The 19,885-nt window shown below is 38.2% G+C and overlaps 1 protein-coding gene across 1 annotated transcript in view; it reads right to left on the minus strand.

Annotated features, from left to right (window-relative positions):
- CFAP47 (cilia and flagella associated protein 47) overlaps positions 1-19,885 on the minus strand; it is a 544,336-nt gene that overhangs the window by 245,076 nt on the left and 279,375 nt on the right. Inside the window, exons 40-42 of the mRNA XM_081794138.1 lie at positions 11,347-11,433; positions 2,715-2,785; positions 1,088-1,233 (exon numbers count right to left, since the gene is read on the minus strand). Coding sequence (XP_081650264.1) covers positions 1,088-1,233; positions 2,715-2,785; positions 11,347-11,433 — 304 coding nt within the window. The remainder of the gene's footprint in view (positions 1-1,087; positions 1,234-2,714; positions 2,786-11,346; positions 11,434-19,885) is intronic.

The following is a 19,885-nucleotide window of genomic DNA, read 5'->3' on the forward strand; positions in this document are numbered from 1 at the left end:
CTCCTCAGGTCAACATATGGCAGTTTCTTTCTGGAAGGGGATAATACTATAAAACTTTTCCTCTAAAGGCTGTCTTGTCTTTCTCTCTCTCTCTCTCTTCCTTCCTCTGTTCTTCCATCCTTCTTTTCCTTCTCTCATCTTTCTCTCCTTTGCAGGCTTTAAAGAAGCAAGCTCCTTGGGGTGCCTAGGTGGTTCCGTTGGTTAAGCATCTGACTTTGGCTCAGGTCACGATCTTACTGTTTGTGATTTCGAGCCCCACATCGGACTCTGAGCTAACAGCTCAGAGACTGGAGCCAGTTTCAGATTCTGTGTCTCCCTCTCTCTCTGCCCTTTCTCTGCTTGTGCTCTGTCTCTTTCTCTCTCTCAAAAATAAGTAAACATTAAAAAAAAAAAAAAAAAAAAAAAAAAGAAACAAGCTCCATGATTGCCAGAGCCACTAGAAAATTAATTCTGCCAATAACCTGAGAGAGCTTAGAAGCAGCTCCTTCCTCAATGGAGCCTCTGAAGAGAATCCAGTGCTGGTAGATACCTTGATTGAAGACGTAATAGACCTTAAACAGAAGGCTCATCTAGGTCATGCCCAGACCTCTGATCTATGAAAAACATGACACAATAAATGTGTACTGCTTTAAGCCCCTCAGTGTTTGGCAATGTGTTATGCAAATACATAAAGCTAATACAGACAGAGCCACAGCAAGGTTAGGCATGCAGCCAGTCTGCTCCTATGGGACTTTCTAAGGCAGCCATTATATTTTTTCTTTAATTTTTTTTTTAACATTTACTTATTTTTGAGAGAGAGAGAGAGAGAGAGAGAAAGAATCCGAAGCAGGCTCCAGGCTCTGAGCTGTCAGCACAGAGCCCGATGTGGCGCGTGAACTCATGAACCGTGAGATCATGACCTGAGCTGAAGGTGGACGCTTAACCGACAGAGCCACCCAGGCACCCCCCACATTATAAATTTTACCCACAAATAGTGTAACTTTTTGCTTATTTGTGAGGATAAGCTCTGCCTTCATGTCACCTGCATTGATTACTCAATTAAAGTGCCAGCCCATGATGAAAGCCCTTGCCACAGTCGTGTTCTCACCGCTTTGTTTCTGAGGATGATGACACAGTAGCGCGTGTGCATGTCAAAGGGAAGAAACAGGAGCTCCAGGCTTGAAGTCCCCTTCACTCCCAGGTGAAGAGTATGAGTGGAGCAGAAGAACTCTCTGATGAAAGTGGACTTAATTGCTACCAAAACATGAAGGAGAGTTTGTTTACATATCATTTCATAAGTGCTGTTCAAATAAAGCAGCTGTTTCATTTAGTGCTTAAAGTTTTCAAATGAATTAAAAAAATATTCAAAGCATTAGCACGCCAAATTAGATGACACGCATTTGTAATGAAAGTGTGGGTGACACCGGCACAAGCTTGAGATCATAAATAATGTGTAATTATGACCCTCAATTAAAGATTCCTTAACAAATAATTTCTTTACAAAGGGAACTTCACTAGTATTTACAATTAGTCCGATATACGTATATAAATGGCAAACGGGTCATCCAACCATCTTCGACTTTTTCTGTGGGCTATGTAATAGTTCACATAACAGGGTGTAATAGCTTCAACTGGTAATAGAAGAATGTTTTATATATATATATATATATATATATATATATATATATATATATACATACATACACACACACACAAATATGTATACATACAAATATACATACACATACACACACACACACACACACACACACACATATATATATATATATAGTTGGATATATATATGTATATATTGTTGGTTTTAAAACATGTCTACATGTTCTTCAACACTGCCTTGGATGTGGTGATATGGTGGGGCAGTCTTAGTGATTTGATCTTAATGAACATTATGCTAGAATGCAGCAGTGTGATTTGTGACACTAGAGCAAAAATGTAATACAGTTTCTTCCTAATCATCTCTTTCTTGGCTAACTTGTGGTTGTCATCCTGTGAAGAACCCTATGCCACATGAAAAGGCACATGTAAGTGTCTAGGCCAACAGTCCCACTTGAGGTCCTAGCCAAAAGGTATTAACCATCAGACATGTGAGTAAGGAAGCCTTTGGGATGACTCAAGGCCCAGCCTCCATCTGACTTAACCTCACCAGAGACCCTGAGAAAGAAGAGTCTAGCTGAGACCAGTCACTGTAGAAGTGTGAGAGATAATAATGCTAACACATTACGTGTTTAATGCTACTACACTTGGGATGGCTTCTTCTGTAGCTAGAGATAACCAGAACATTCCTATATCCACTGTCCTAACCATATTCCATTCATATGTTCTAAATCTAGAGTTATTTTGCGAAACAAAGTAAATCTGTGTTCTCCTTATCATTTTAAACATGGTAAAATGGGTTTGCCATCCAAATGGGTTTAAGCAGTTCAGAATTAGCCAACAGAAACATTGAAGTCATTTATCTAAATACATTCATTGTACGGGTAAGGAAACTAGGATTGGCAGTGAAAAGAAAGATGTGGGCAGAGTCCTGCAAAGGGTCATGAACATGAGAGGCTGAGGACCAACACCTGGGCCTCTCCTTCCAACAGTGATACCTTGAACTTACCATTCTGTCTATTGTCATAACCAGGCTTTGTTGAGTATTTCATTCACTAGTACACTTTGCACATAAAAGTCAGACGTGAAGACGAATAAAAGCTTTTCCTTGAGGTACTCACAGGTTTTTAAGGCGTTTGAGAAATGCCAACAACTCTCAACATCACCACTTTCAGGGCTACTCCCAGCATCCCTGTCATAAGTAAACAGGAGAACAACATGAACCACACAAAGGAAACTCAAAAACAATTCTCAATCTTCCTTAAATCCGATAGGTCCTTAAAAATTATGGCTACCTACATGATGTGCAAAGACCACAGACACATTTCATATGTCACCTTTATGTGTATATGGTTTCAGAAATTTTAAAAGAAAAGGCAAAAAGGAAACTAACAATCATTCATATGTGCACCAATGTTTTGTAAAATTTAGTAAAAAAACACTTTTGAATACTTTGGACAGAGAAACATTTGATAATAATAATAATAGTAATAACAATAAATCCTGGGACCCCAAAGTAGTGGTCTCAACCTAGGACTACATAGGTATTCTCTCCAAAAGGGCTTCTAGAACTTGATTTCTTGAAAGATTCTCTTTTCTCAGCTGATGTTTCCAATTTGCTTCTTTCCCATAAGGACAGAAGGAGATATGGGCAGCTGTTTAATTTCCGGTTGCATTTCTGAAAATTAATTAGCAGATCATAGCCTGTGGCAACTGCCTCCCTTGAAAGGTTCCATATCTTCCAGAACCCATCAATTTTCCCCAAACTGCTCTCCTCTTAATATTCATGATTACTTTGCTCAACAAGCTGGCAATTAGCATCTAGGCTCTCAAATATGGTTTGCCTGATTTTTTTCTGAGAACATGAAAACCTTGTCATCTGCTTTCGCCTGAATATGATGCTGTAAAATATATGGACTATCTCCAAGTTCTAACCATATTGATTCCTTTTCTCCACTCCTTTTCTTTCCACAACATTCTTAATAAGGTTTACCACATCTTGTAATTATTATCAGCTTTACTTCAACTCACAGACATTCTGATTGGCCGTTCAATATTTTATGTAATTTGAACATTTGATAGATACTTTAAGGCTATCAGAGACATATTAGATAGATAATTTAGCATTTATAAGGGAGACTACACAGAGATTGGAAAGAACAACAAAGAATGCTTATTTCTCAGTGCATGGTTCCACCGCCATCTCGATAATGGAGCTCTGGGTAGACTGCCTGATTAAAATCCTCAGATAATTTCAGAACTTCATTTTGTTCAATACTTGTAACTGCTAGTCCTTCAGTCATTTTTTTCATAATGAATAGAAAAGCAGAGCAATTTGACTTCATCTCCTTTTTCTTTTCTTTACATATTTTCTTGAAGAATAGCCAATGAAAGTGCCTTTTGATTAAATAAGAGTTGCCTCATCTTCAAAGCAGACTCTCAAACCCAGAAAAATTGAGTTACCTGTACTTTTTATGGTAAAGACAGAAAAAAATTGCTGCAATTTTTGCACTAATTAGTTAATGCCTTAATTGCATTAATGATGATCATGATTAATTAAGAGAAATCAGAGAATAATTTAATAAAATAATTTGGTTCAGGAAAATTCTATTTTACCTGATCAATGTTCCTGAGTCTAGAAATTCAGTGATAAACCCAACTTGCTTACAAAACTAGTACCTTGCAGGTTCAGAGACACAACAGAAAATCAACTCTACCTTTGGTTACTCCTTGCACCTCAGTCTATGTTATCATTTTCCTAAATGGTCATCAATTATTGTTGAAGCCATGGCAGAAGGGGCATTTTTAAACCATGGGTCTTAAGGGAGAAATAGCATGAAAAGAGGCTAAAATTATATAAAATGCTATAGATCAAGCAATGGAATGCTTTCTAGTAATTTAGTAGGAGGTTAAGGTCAGGGAGTGAAACCTATCTATGAGGTATGAAGGGATGACATTCCTTTTTCCTCTGTAGTGATGGTACGCAGCTCTTTTCAAGCTATGATCAAAATGACGTTGAACTGGCTCTACTCAGAGCGTGAATAAACCCGCCTGAAGAATGACTTCCTACTCAAGCCTTTTCTAATAGGGAAAGAAGATCTTTATTATAAGCCTTCATGAAGATACTCCTGGGCCAGCATTCAGGGTGGTCTCCAAATCAAAGAAAAAATTTTCTGGTCAAAGACTAGTTTTCATGAATTATGGGAAGAAATGTAAGAGGGTCAATTTTGAGATTCATTCTGTCCTCCATGTGTCCCAAGGTTCTTCAAAAAAGGAGGGTGGTAAAAATGGGATGTTTGCTGCCGTTTGTACCACTTTGGCCCCTGAGCAATTGAGAAGTATGTAAAGCAAGGTACACAAACCTTGGGCGCAAGGACAGAGTGGATCTGTGAATTCAAATGGGGAAAAATTCCATCTTGACTTCCATTAGCTCTTAATAGCAATTTAAACCAAACCACAGTAGTATTTTCTGTACTATGACTTGGCCACCAAATAATCACAAATATGTTTATATCACATTTCAATTTATGTACATATCTTAAGCTATTATTTACATTCATAACTACTTTTAAAGTATGATAGTTATTATGTGTGCCAGTAGATCTTACTGCATATTGTGTTAATGAAGAACTATATATATTTTAATATATTACAATTTTTAATATTTTTCTATCTGCTGGTATATTAGTTTCCTCTGTGCCATAGATTGAACTGTATTGCCCTTAAATTCATATGTTGTAGCTCTAATGACCCAGACGACTGTATTTGGAGAAAGGGACTAAAAGAACATTATTAAAGTTAAATGAGGTCATAAGGGTGGGGCTCTGATACAACAGAATTAGTTTCCTTATAAGAAAAAATAGCAGTGAGCTCAGTCTCTATGTACACACAGAGGTCACGTAAACCCACAGCAAGAAGGCTGCCACCTACAAATCAAGAGAAGAGGCCTCCGAATGAAACCGACCTTGGCCACACCATGATCTTGGACTTCCAGGCTCCATAGCTGTGGGAAATAAATTTCTGTGGTTGAAGCTACCCTTCCTATGTTATTTTGTTATGGCAACCTGGATAGATTAAGATACTCTGTAACCCTTGCATCTTATTTTAAGTACTCACAAAATATTTTTCTGTAAAGTAGAATAGGCTTCATCAGGCTGCCAAAGAGTGTGATGACATTAAAAGCAGGTATGAAAAGCAGGTATGTAAAGCAGGTATATAGAACAAGAGGACCAGGGCAGATGGTTACTCTTAGCACACACATCTGGCCTTTGATTCACTCAGCTTTCCTTGGAGATATGCCTAATTCCAATTGTCACCAATTATTCATTGTAGTACAATGAAATATTTTAAAATCATGGCCATGCACAATACAGCTTTCTGAGTTTTGAGCAAGAATCAGGACTCAGAAAAAATATCTCTCGGGCCTTCTTTCAGGTGGGAGGCTATTCTGGGCCAAGCTACCCTGGAGACCAGAATGAATGAAGAAGACCCTAAGCTCATGGAGTATACAGTCTGTCATACAAAGTAGGTCTGCAACAAATAATTATAAAGCAGAAGGATAAACACTTCAACACCTTTTCGACTTTCATTCACACTCTCCTACAATCCATATGCAGAAGCATATGTCTTGTATTTCCCCTTGCCCATCCCCTCCTCCACTGCCTCAGCAATTCCTTCCTCCCAAGCTCCTTTTATACTTGTAGGAAAACTCTCCCTTGCTCTAGATTCATGCCATCAAAATCCTACTCATGTTTCAGATCCCAATTTGTAGACGATAAAGAACAGCAGAGTATTGTATATGCATGAGAAAAAAGTGCTTACTACCTCATTATTCTTAAATGCCTTGTTCTCCAGAAAGATCTCTATAATACCTAGATAGTGCTATTCCTTGCCAAAGAGCTCACAGAATTTTTTTTTTTTTGGTCAACATATATTACTGAATGCATTCTGCCCTGTACAATCACCTCCATTTATGTAGATTTGTTTTTCCTTCTCTATTTGATGGTTGGCTCCTTGAGAACCAGATCCCTGACTTATTTATCCCAGTATTTCTCTGGTACTATGAACACTGCTTGAGGGGCCACTTAGTAAGAATTTATTAAATGATAAATGATTCAATGTCACTGGAAAAAAATATCAAGTCATATCACTGTAGGATATTATTTATAAAGTGTTCATTTCTGAGCACTGTTGACCCATCATTTAAGTGTCGCTAAAGTCAGTCTCTTGTTCTGATCCCTCTTCATAATCCTGTGGATTTAATTAGAATAAAAACTTCTTAACTGCTCTTGCTTATGCTTATGGATCATTTTCCCGTAAAGTAAAATGTGTGATGAATATAAAGTTTTATCATCCATGTGGTTCCAAATGTGCTGTTTTAAAATTTTTTTTTTTAACGTTTATTTATTTTTGAGACAGAGAGAGACAGAGCACGAATGGGGGAGGGACAGAGAGAGAGGGAGACACAGAATCGGAAGCAGGCTCCAGGCTCTGAGCCATCAGCCCAGAGCCGGATGCGGGGCTCGAACTCATGGACCGCGAGATCGTGACCTGAGCTGAAGTCGGACGCTCAACCGACTGAGCCACCCAGGCGCCCCGCAAATGTGCTGTTTTATATGTATCCGTTGCCTTAAGAAGAGCAGTTTATAAAAAGAGGCATTTTTAAAAATTTTAATAAGAGACTTTACCTTTTTTTATGCCACCTTAAAGATAATTTCAGCACTTCACTGCTCATTTGAGAAGAGAATATTTATTATCTGGGGAAATAGTGACTGAAGTGATCTATGGAGGAGTATCCGCATGTGCTAGGTCATGCTGCAGGAGCATCCCATATCTCCGTGGATTAGCACAAGGTTACTTCGTGCTCACATTACATGTCCATCCTAGATAGATAGGAAGCACTCAGAGATCCTTGGTGAAGATGGACTCCGTTTCTTTTTTCTTTTTCTAATATTCTTTTTTTTTTTTTTTTGACTGTTGCCAAATGTTTATTATCTGAGTAAATCAAGCAAATGTAAACTACCTCATCACACATGGAGACTAATGAAAAGAATAAGGTGTATTTCTGTCAAGGGGACTCCATTTCTATACTTGCTTCTTTAGTAATTGTATCAGGGAAAGGGAACACGAAAAATTGTTCACTGGCTCTTAAAGCTATCCTTTGGAGAAAACGTTCAGCACTTATCCTCAGATGCCATTGGCCGATTAAGTTATATGTTCACACCTAACTCCAACTGGGGAAGTGCAATATTACCACATGCCTAAAAGGAATAAAACAGGGATATTTGTTAAACGCTTTAAAAAAAAAAGATTAATGACAGTTTATGGAATATTTTTTTTAACCTTTTCTTGTTCTCTTGCTGATTAGACCTAGCGATCAGACTGGGTTTTATTGAGATAATGCTTAATGGATGGTATATTACATACAAAAGTTATTAATGACTTCCATTCCAGTCATGATTCAAAATGTATGTCCTTAAATTTTATTTGCATATGGAAATCTATTCAAGACAAACATTAAGGAGAGCTTTAAGAAAAACAGAGTGTGTAACATCACTTAGTATTATTTTATTAAGATGTATTTAAAGACCAAAAGGCCTCAGTATGCCAGTGAAGCCAGACTGATGAAATACTAGATACCTTTGTGGTGTTTGAAATAAAACTCTCTTTTGTGTCCCCTCATGGTGGAACTTGTTGGTTGCCTATCCCAATATCCACGGGCCCTTTCCTCCTCACTGACCAAACCTTATTTTATTTTATTTTATATTTTATTTTAAAGTTTATTTATTTTGAGACAGGGACAGAGACAGCATGAGTGGGGGATGGGCAGAGAGAGAGGGACAGAGAATCCCAAGCAGGCTCCGCACTGACAACAGAACCTGATGTGGAGTGTGAACTCACAAACCCTGAGGCCATGACCTGAGGCAAAACCAAGAGCTGGATGCTTAATCAACTGAGCCACTCAGGTGCCCCAAACCCTCATTTTATTTTTGATGTGTATATGGAGAACGATGGTTTTTCAGTCTTCTTGCCAGCTAGATCTGGCCAACTGGCTACAATCAGAAATGCTGTGTGCTATTTCCGGGAAGCTTCCCTAACTCAGAAAGAAGAGGCACACTTTTATTGTGCTTCCTCCTTTCTGCTACCTATAAAGTGGATTTGATTGTTAGAGCTCTGGATACTTTAGCTGATTCTTGAGAAAGTGAATAAAGATTTGCCTGCTACATGAACTGGATCTTAGAGGTGTTATACAGTAAACAGTCAGGACCCCAAAAGAAGGAGTCATAAGTGCTTCTAATAAATCACTTCAGAAATGTCAGAAAAATAGCCTTTGGGATAAACCTGAGACTGTTCTATTTCAACCCAACATGTGGATTTGGGGCTCAGCATTTAGCTGAGGCCAGGGCTGAAATGACAAACCAAGGTCCATTTCTTCTTGAAAAACTATAGCCTTTGCCTTTTTAAATCTCACTCTTACCTTTGACCTGAAGTGCACAGGAGTAAATGCTTAATACCTTAAACAAAAGGCTCTGAAACATTCTTTCAGAGTTAATCTACAGACACGTGACTACTCTACATTGGATCGTGTTCTCTCTGACCAATACTCAATGTCACCATATCTATATGTTAATTTTATGACAAGAAACCTTGAGTAAGGAACTAAGAAAGTAAAGTTCTATAAATATGAATGGAAGAAACTATATGAGAAAGAATGATTAATAATTTTGAGACACGATAGACACACTTCTTAAGGTGTACCTCATGCTGAGTTGGCAATCACTTTGGGGGAGTATTTGTAAAGTGTCCTTTCCAGCTCAAGTTAAATTATAAAAGTCTTAATACTTGTTCATTCCATTTTAGTTTAGATTTGAGAAGAATAACATAAAAATGATGTCTTTACCTATAGCTTCAGTAATTATGGAACTTTGGATCTAATCAAAACCATTCCAGAATATTATATGAAGAAAAATTATGTTAAAATTTGGAATACAGAATTTCTATACTGCGTCCCAAATTAAGAAAGGGGAACTCAGTGTTACTGTTCATTAAACTGATCCAAATTTGAGTTACTTATGCTCACAGATACCTACAGCATTGCCTTGCGATCCAACTCCAGTTTAATATGTGATACTATAAATTATTTGTGGTTGATGTGGGAAAATTATTTCAAGCCCATTCAGGTAAAATCTATGATGCCGAACAGCTGTTTAATCAAGAAGCAAGGGACTGAAAAGATAAAAACTTAGGAAAACTATTTACTGAAGAGTGTATGGGAAAACCAGCATTTCAGACTCCAAAGAAATTAACATAAAATACCTACCATACTATGAAATTGTACTACAATTCATATGGTATCTATAATGATGTTTTATCGCTCAAGGTATTAATTCATATTTTATTATTCATTAAAGCAAAATATAAAAGGAAGACTTCGAATGCCTTAGTTAAGCATGTAATTAGCATTCAATAAAACAAAGGCAGTGAGACAAAAATGGTTTTTCCTTTAACAATTTTTCTCACAGAATAGCAAATGAAGAAATCAAACATAGTAAAGGTAATCCTTATAATCTCATGGAACTATTGGCTTAAATACAACTCGTTTTCGGAAAATAAACTATATTCATTTTAATCTTAGCAAGATTTGCATAAATCACTTTAACAGTGGTTATTCCTATGGTTTCAAAATTGCCAAATCCTTGACTCCTGACACGTTTTTGCATCTAAAAGGATGACAGTGTTGTCAGGCAATACACAGACAAAGGTATAAAATAAACTAACAACATAGTAGTCAACAGATGCATACATTTCACTAACACATACTTGCATTCTTCTCTTTTGGCTGAACTTTCTTTAACCTTGGCAATATTGTTTTTATTCTATTTCACATTAAATAGTTATTCTATAGTTAAAAATAGATAAGAAACAAAACAATCTAACTTTTAAAAGTTCTGCTTCTCTATTCCAAAGTCAAAGTTTCTTTCTAAACTAAATTCAGACTTCAGAATGTAGGTGGAATAAGCTTAAAAACAGTCAATTCTCATTATCCACAAATTAAGGTTATTTGCAAATCTGTCTCCTCGCTAAAAGTGATTTGTAACCCCCAAATCCATACTCATGGAGCTTCTCCTGCTGTTTGTGGCCATGTGGCAAACAGTTCCAGTCAATGGTCATGCAAATTTCTAGTTAAGGTCAAACAAGGTGACACTGGACCTTTCTGCTTTAGTTTTCATACACAGATGACCAGAGGATGGAGATAGTAGGAGGCAGGACAGAAGTACAAATATTCAAGAAGCTTCAGCTCTGAGACCAGGTGGACAGGGTTTGAAACAATTTGCTGGCACCTGTTAGTGGGTCAGCCTCATGCAAGTTAAACACTTCTAAACCTCATTTTCTCTGTGTGAAGAAAATAGAATCTACCAGGATAGCTTATTTTTAGGATTTACAGTTACAATCTATGTGATTACACAGACTTCTAGAATAATATCCTTCAGTCAGTATCACAATTTTGTAGAACATAATGACCACAAATAATGAGAATCCGCTGTATTTAATCAAGTACATATTTATTCAATTTTCCTGCACATAGCCTAGTAACACATAAGAGAATAGTATAACTGTGAATAACATAAGTTATATATAATATCAATATTTTAAAGAAATGAAAACTGTTGTACGTTATATAACAATTTTAGTTGAAAACTCATTTCTCAGAATTCTCAGATAATTATGAGTATAAAATATATTCATACTTACCCACTGTTCTTGTGTTTAATGAGTTGTCCAGATTCAGTTAATTGAGATGGCAAAGAGATAAATGTTGAGGATTCTACCAATGTGACACTAAATGGGAAAAAAAAAGGCTTATTTTGAATTCTATTGTAACAAAATTCAAATGACCACAAAACATTCTTTAAAAATTTTCCCTCATTCATAAAATATAATTAGAATCAGAATAAATTATAGTTCAAAAAATCCACATGTTCTCATTTTGCATCTCAAAGCATATATATTAAAAAAAGGGAAAGATCAGGGCACATGACTGTCTCGGTTGGTAGAGCACAAACTCTTGATCTCAGGGCTGTAAGTTTGAGCCCCACACTGGGTGTAGAGATCACTTTTAAAAAAAGGGAAAAATCTGGAATTGAAATATGTAAAAAAGAAAAGCCTTTTATATGGAAAGGCAATACTTAATTCTCAAAGCAAGGAAATTTGTAACACAAATGACTGCCCAAATGATACTCCAGAAACAAAATGGAATCACATACTGGTCTCAATGTATTGTCAGAGCTGTACACATTTCATAATTTCTAATCTTATTTCCAAAAAAGAGAAATGTTTCTTTCAGGACTGGACATGAGATGAGGATACCTAGTTAATCAGTGCATTAGTAATTATGCTATCTTTGGGAATTACATAGCAATTCAGTCCTCCTTATAAGATAATGCTCATTCATTCAAGAAACAATTATGGAGACTCTATTATATGTTAGATATGGGACCAGATGCTGGTTATACAAGCATGAATCCGTTATCCTCTCTGCCTTAGGTTGCCCATATTATAGTGGAGGATAGGGTGGAAATGATCCTCTTGCTGTGGGTGAAAGATATCAACAGCAGAGTTCTATCTGCAGAGTTGAAGAGAATGTGCATAATATTAAGAGCAGATTTATTCAAACTGGATTCTGTAGGGGCCAACTATAGGCTACATGAAGATGAAGCACTTTGGTGCGAAGATTATTATGAGTCAAAAGCAATCAAAACCCAGCAGATTTATGCTAAGCTGTTACCTTCTTCTCAACTTACTAAATTTACATAGGAAAAGAGATCCTATGCCAGGAAAAGAGCTATTAACAGAGATTCCTCTTTACCTAAGAAATTTATCTGAATAGGACAATCTTTGTTTTCCAGACATTTCCTCTCACCTTCTGGCTAAAGGTCTTCTTCCCCTTTGTATCCTCACACCTCTATCCTTCTCCTTAGTTCATTTTAGCCTCTTGTTGCCTCACTCTCTTTGCAATTTCGTGAGTGTGTGAATTCCCCTTATGTAAGAAACTAAGTATGATTTTTTCCTGTTACTCTGTCTCATACCAATTTGATTCTTAGTTCAGGGTCTTGAAAAGCAGAAAAAAATTCCTCCTTCCCAACAATTCATTAAAATAAATCTTTACTATGTCACAGTTATCTCATAATATGAGCTTTACAATAAAAATAGATCAATAATAAAATTAATCAAATGTTTTAGTATTGAAACACAAACACACAAACAACTGCATACAAAAACAATTAAAACATTCATACATTCTAATGTTTCAATGTTGAAGGGGTTCAGGACAGCCCCCATTCCCAGAATGTGCCTCTTTGGCATGCAGATTATTTTAAGCTTAATACAATTAAAACCTTCTGGACGCAAAAGAAACTTTTGCCCCTCCCTTAACTATACAGAAGACTCTAAATTGGGGGTCTTTCCCCTGAATAAGCTTTATTAGCAGAAATAAATTCTACCCGAGTGACCCAAATGTATGGCAGGGCAAACATCTAATCACCAAACATCTGCTCTTTTTATTGTCCCATGAGGTGCATTCCTTTCCTTTAAAATCCCAGACCCCTGTCCACTTCTCCTTAGCTCGGGATGACATATATACCTCATTTTGACTGTCCTTGGAATTTCCAAGTCTGGGTGGATTCCCCAAACTTACACTATCAAATTTGATTTTCTCCTGTTAATCTGTTTCATGTCAATGTGATACTTAGTCCAGCTAGAAGGACTCTCACAGGAAACCAGAATTCTTGCTCAATGACAATGTTAGCATCACTTTCTGTCCTTTTATTTTAGGTTGGTAGTTCTGAGAGTTTCATTTAAGGGTTATAAGGAATTACATCCATATTAAATACTAAACATTTTTTAAAGATACAAAATTAACTGTAGTAAAATGTTAACTATGAACTGTATAAGACATGTATCAGACTACCAGACTAGCTTATATCATTTTAAAGTTATAGTTAAGCAAAAGTAGGAAGAATTCCTCTCAAGAGAGTAATTTTAATTTAAATTAAGGCACTAAATTCTCATTTAAACCTCATTAAATTATGAGAGAAAAAAATGTACAATGTTTCTTTATATTTCTATAAATCCAAGGTGAATCATAAGGGCAATTTATTTTGGTCATAATTTGTTCTGGCTAAAAAACAGTCTCAAGGATAACACAATTTTACACACAAATAAAAAGACTAAACCAGTAAAATAAATATTAGATTTTTTTTTATTTTTTTTATTTTTTTTTATTTTTTAATATATGAAATTTACTGTCAAATTGGTTTCCATACAACACCCAGTGCTCATCCCAAAAGGTGCCCTCCTCAATACCCATCACCCACCCTGCCCTCCCTCCCATCCCCCATCAACCCTCAGTTTGTTCTCAGTTTTTAACAGTCTCTTATGCTTTGGCTCTCTCCCACTCTAACCTCTTTTTTTTTTTTTTTTTTCCTTCCCCTCCCCCATGGGTTTCTGTTGTGTTTCTCAGGATCCACATAAGAGTGAAACCACATGGTATCTGTCTTTCTCTGTATGGCTTATTTCACTTAGCATCACACTCTCCAGTTCCATCCATGTTGCTACAAAAGGCCATATTTCATTTTTTCTCATTGCCACGTAGTATTCCATTGTGTATATAAACGACAATTTCTTTATCCATTCATCAGTTGATGGACATTTAGGCTCTTTCCATAATTTGGCTATTGTTGAGAGTGCCGCTATAAACATTGGGGTACAGGTGCTCCTATGCATCAGTACTCCTGTATCCCTTGGATAAATTCCTAGCAGTGCTATTGCTGGGTCATAGGGTAGGTCTATTTTTAATTTTCTGAGGAACCTCCACACTGCTTTCCAGAGCGGCTGCACCAATTTGCATTCCCACCAACAGTGCAAGAGGGTTCCCGTTTCTCCACATCCTCTCCAGCATCTATAGTCTCCTGATTTCTTCATTTTGGCCACTCTGACTGGCGTGAGGTGGTATCTGAGTGTGGTTTTGATTTGTATTTCCCTGATAAGGAGCGACGTTGAACATCTTTTCATGTGCCTGTTGGCCATCCAGATGTCTTCTTTAGAGAAGTGTCTATTCATGTTTTCTGCCCATTTCTTCACTGGGTTATTTGTTTTTCGGGTGTGGAGTTTGATGAGCTCTTTATAGATTTTGGATACTAGCCCTTTGTCTGATGTGTCATTTGCAAATATCTTTTCCCATTCCGTTGGTTGCCTTTTAGTTTTGTTGGTTGTTTCCTTTGCTGTGCAGAAGCTTTTTATCTTCATAAGGTCCCAGTAATTCACTTTTGCTTTTAATTCCCTTGCCTTTGGGGATGTGTCGACTAAGAGATTGCTACGGCTGAGGTCAGAGAGGTCTTTTCCTGCTTTCTCCTCTAAGGTTTGGATGGTTTCCTGTCTCACATTCAGGTCCTTTATCCATTTTGAGTTTATTTTTGTGAATGGTGTGAGAAAGTGGTCTAGTTTCAACCTTCTGCATGTTGCTGTCCAGTTCTCCCAGCACCATTTGTTAAAGAGACTGTCTTTTTTCCATTGGATGTTCTTTCCTGCTTTGTCAAAGATGAGTTGGCCATACGTTTGTGGGTCTAGTTCTGGAGTTTCTATTCTATTCCATTGGTCTATGTGTCTGTTTTTATGCCAATACCATGCTGTCTTGATGATGACAGCTTTGTAGTAAAGGCTAAAGTCTGGGATTGTGATGCCTCCTGCTTTGGTCTTCTTCTTCAAAATTACTTTGGCTATTCGGGGCCTTTTGTGGTTCCATGTGAATTTTAGGATTGCTTGTTCTAGTTTTGAGAAGAATGCTGGTGCAATTTTGATTGGGATTGCATTGAATGTGTAGATAGCTTTGGGTAGTATTGACATTTTGACAATATTTATTCTTCCAATCCATGAGCAGGGAATGTCTTTCCATTTCTTTATATCTTCTTCAATTACCTGCATAAGCTTTCTATAGTTTTCAGCATACAGATCTTTTACATCTTTGGTTAGATTTATTCCTAGGTATTTTATGCTTCTTGGTGCAATTGTGAATGGGATCAGTTTCTTCATTTGTCTTTCTGTTGCTTCATTGTTAGTGTATAAGAATGCAACTGATTTCTGCACATTGATTTTGTATCCTGCAACTTTGCTGAATTCATGTATCAGTTCTAGCAGACTTTTGGTGGAGTCTGTCGGATTTTCCATGTATAATATCATGTCATCTGCAAAAAGCGAAAGCTTGACTTCATCTTTGCCAATTTTGATGCCTTTGATTTCCTTTTGTTGTCTGATTGCTGATGCTAGAACTTCCAGCACTATATTAAACAACAGCGGTGACAGTGGGCATCCCTGTCGTGTTCCTGATCTCAGGGAAAAAGCTCTCAGTTTTTCCCCGTTGAGGATGATGTTAGCTGTGGGCTTTTCATAAATGGCCTTTATGATCTTTAAGTATGTTCCTTCTATCCCGACTTTCTCAAGGGTTTTTATTAAGAAAGGGTGCTGGATTTTGTCAAAGGCCTTTTCTGCATCGATTGACAGGATCATATGGTTCTTCTCTTTTTTTTTGTTAATGTGATGTATCACGTTGATCGATTTGCGAATGTTGAACCAGCCCTGCATCCCAGGAATGAATCCCACTTGATCATGGTGAATAATTCTTTTTATATGCTGTTGAATTCGATTTGCTAGTATCTTATTAAGAATTTTTGCATCCATATTCATCAGGGATATTGGCCTGTAGTTCTCTTTTTTTACTGGGTCTCTGTCTGGTTTAGGAATCAAAGGAATACTGGCTTCATAGAATGAGTCTGGAAGTTTTCCTTCCCTTTCTATTTCTTGGAATAGCTTGAGAAGGATAGGTATTATCTCTGCTTTAAATGTCTGGTAGAACTCCCCTGGGAAGCCATCTGGTCCTGGACTCTTATTTGTTGGGAGATTTTTGATAACCGATTCAATTTCTTCGCTGGTTATGGGTCTGTTCAAGCTTTCTATTTCCTCCTGGTTGAGTTTTGGAAGAGTGTGGGTGTTTAGAAATTTGTCCATTTCTTCCAGGTTGTCCAATTTGCTGGCATATAATTTTTCATAGTATTCCCTGATAATTGTTTGTATCTCTGAGGGATTGGTTGTAATCATTCCATTTTCATTCATGATTTTATCTATTTGGGTCATCTCCCTTTTCTTTTTGAGAAGCCTGGCTAGAGGTTTGTCAATTTTGTTTGTTTTTTCAAAAAACCAACTCTTGGTTTCGTTGATCTGCTCTACAGTTTTTTTAGATTCTATATTGTTTATTTCTGCTCTGATCTTTATGATTTCTCTTCTTCTGCTGGGTTTAGGCTGCCTTTGCTGTTCTGCTTCTATTTCCTTTAGGTGTGCTGTTAGATTTTGTATTTGGGATTTTTCTTGTTTCTTGAGATAGGCCTGGATTGCAATGTATTTTCCTCTCAGGACTGCCTTCGCTGCATCCCAAAGCGTTTGGATTGTTGTATTTTCATTTTCGTTTGTTTCCATATATTTTTTAATTTCTTCTCTAATTGCCTGGTTGACCCACTCATTTGTTAGTAGGGTGTTCTTTAACCTCCATGCTTTTGGAGGTTTTCCAGACTTTTTCCTGTGGTTGATTTCAAGCTTCATAGCATTGTGGTCTGAAAGTATGCATGGTATAATTTCAATTCTTGTAAACTTATGAAGGGCTGTTTTGTGACCCAGTATATGATCTATCTTGGAGAATGTTCCATGTGCACTCGAGAAGAAAGTATATTCTGTTGCTTTGGGATACAGAGTTCTAAATATATCTGTCAAGTCCATCTGATCCAATGTATCATTCAAGGCCCTTGTTTCTTTACTGACTGTGTGTCTAGATGATCTATCCATTTCTATAAGTGTAGTGTTAAAGTCCCCTGCAATGACCACATTCTTATCAATAAGGTTGCTTATGTTTATGAGTAATTGTTTTATATATCTGGGGGCTCTGCTATTTGGCGCATAGACATTTATAATAGTTAGCTCTTCCTGGTGGATAGACCCTGTGATTATTATATAATGCCCTTCTTCATCTCTTGTTACAGCCTTTAATTTAAAGTCTAGTTTGTCTGATATAAGTATGGCTACTCCAGCTTTCTTTTGGCTTCCAGTAGCATGATAAATAGTTCTCCATCCCCTCACTCTCAATCTAAAGGTGTCCTCAGATCTAAAATGAGTCTCTTGTAGACAGCAAATAGATGGGTCTTGTTTTTTTATCCATTCTGATACCCTATGTCTTTTAGTTGGCGCATTTAATCTATTTACATTCTGTGTTATTATAGAAAGATATGGGTTTAGAGTCATTGTGATGTCTGTATGTTTTATGCTTGTAGTGATGTCTCTGGTACTTTGTCTCACAGGATCCCCCTTAGGATCTCTTGTAGGGCTGGTTTCGTGGTGACAAATTCCTTCAGTTTTTGTTTGTTTGGGAAGACCTTTATCTCTCCTTCTATTCTAAATGACAGACTTGCTGGATAAAGGATTCTCGGCTGCATATTTTTTCTGTTTAGCACACTGTAGATATCGTGCCAAGCCTTTCTGGCCTGCCAAGTTTCAAAGGAGAGATCAGTCACGAGTCTTATACGTCTCCCTTTATATGTGAGGGCACGTTTATCCCTTGCTGCTTTCAGAATTTTCTCTTTATCCTTGTATTTTGCCAGTTTCACTATGATATGTCGTGCAGAAGATCGATTCAAGTTACGTCTGAAGGGAGTTCTCTGTGCCTCTTGGATTTCAATGCCTTTTTCCTTCCCCAGTTCAGGGACGTTCTCAGCTATAATTTGTTCAAGTACCCCTTCAGCACCTTTCCCTCTCTCTTCCTCCTCTGGGATACCAATTATGCGTATATTATTTTTTTTTAGTGTATCACTTAGTTCTCTAATTTTCCCCTCATACTCCTGGATTTTTTTATCTCTCTTTCTTTCAGCTTCCTCTTTCTCCATAACTTTATCTTCTAGTTCACCTATTCTCTCCTCTGCCTCTTCAAGCCGAGCCATCGTGGTTTCCATTTTGTTTTGCATTTCGTTTAAAGCGTTTTTCAGCTCCTCATGACTGTTCCTTAGTCCCTCGATCTTTGTGGCAAGAGATTCTCTGCTGTCCTGTATACTGTTTTCAAGCCCAGCGATTAATTTTATGACTATTATTCTAAATTCACTTTCTGTTATATTATTTAAATCCTTTTTGATCAGTTCATTAGCTGTTGTTATTTCCTGGAGATTCTTCTGAGGGGAATTCTTCCGTTTGGTCATTTTGGAGAGTCCCTGGCGTGGTGAGGACCTGCAGGGCACTTCCCCTGTGCTGTGGTGTATAACTGGAGTTAGTGGGCGGGGCCGCAGTCCGACCCGATGTCTGCCCCCAGCCCACTGCTGGGGCCACAGTCAGACTGGTGTGTGCCTTCTCTTCCCCTCTCCTAGGGGCGGGATTCACTGTGGGGTGGCGTGTCCCATCTGGGCTACTTGCACACTGCCAGGCTTGTGTTGCTGGGGATCTGCCGTATTAGCTGGGGTGGGTAGGCAAGGTGCACGGGGGCTGGAGGGGCAGGCTTAGCTCGCTTCTCCTTAGGTGATCCACTTCAGGAGGAGCCCTGTGGCAGCGGGAGGGAGTCAGATCCGCTGCCGGAGGTTTGGCTCCGCAGAAGCACAGAGTTGGGTGTTTGTGCGGAGCGAGCAAGTTCCCTGGCAGGAACTGGTTCCCTTTGGGATTTTGGCTGGGGGATGGGCGGGGGAGATGGCGCTGGCGCCTTTGTTCCCCGCCAAGCTGAGCTCTGCCGTCCGGGGGCTCAGCAGCTCTCCCTCCCTTTGTCCTCCAGCCTTCCCGCTTTCCGAGCAGAGCTGTTAACTTATGACCTCCCAGACGCTAAGTCGCGCTTGCTGTCGGAACACAGTCTGTCCGGCCCCTCCGCTTTTGCCAGCCAATCTCGGGGGCTCTGCTTGGCCAGCGAGCCGCCCCTCCGTCCCGGCTCCCTCCCGCCAGTCCGTGGAGCGCGCACCGCCTCGCCGCCCTTCCTACCCTCTTCCGTGGGCCTCTAGTCTGCGCTTGACTCCGGAGACTCCCTTCTGCTAATCCTCTGGCGGTTTTCTGGGTTCTTTAGGCAGGTGTAGGTGGAATCTAAGTGATCGGCAGGACGCGCTGTGAGCCCCGCGTCCTCCTACGCCACCATCTTCCGGAACCCCTAGCTAAATATTAGATTTTTCATACAGTGTGCATGTGTTATTTTGGGATAAAATAGCATTTGAAAAGTCCCTCTTAATTACAG

Source organism: Panthera onca, chromosome X (assembly GCF_046562875.1).
Source record: "Panthera onca isolate mPanOnc1 chromosome X, mPanOnc1 haplotype 2, whole genome shotgun sequence".
Taxonomy (NCBI): Eukaryota; Metazoa; Chordata; class Mammalia; order Carnivora; family Felidae; genus Panthera; species Panthera onca.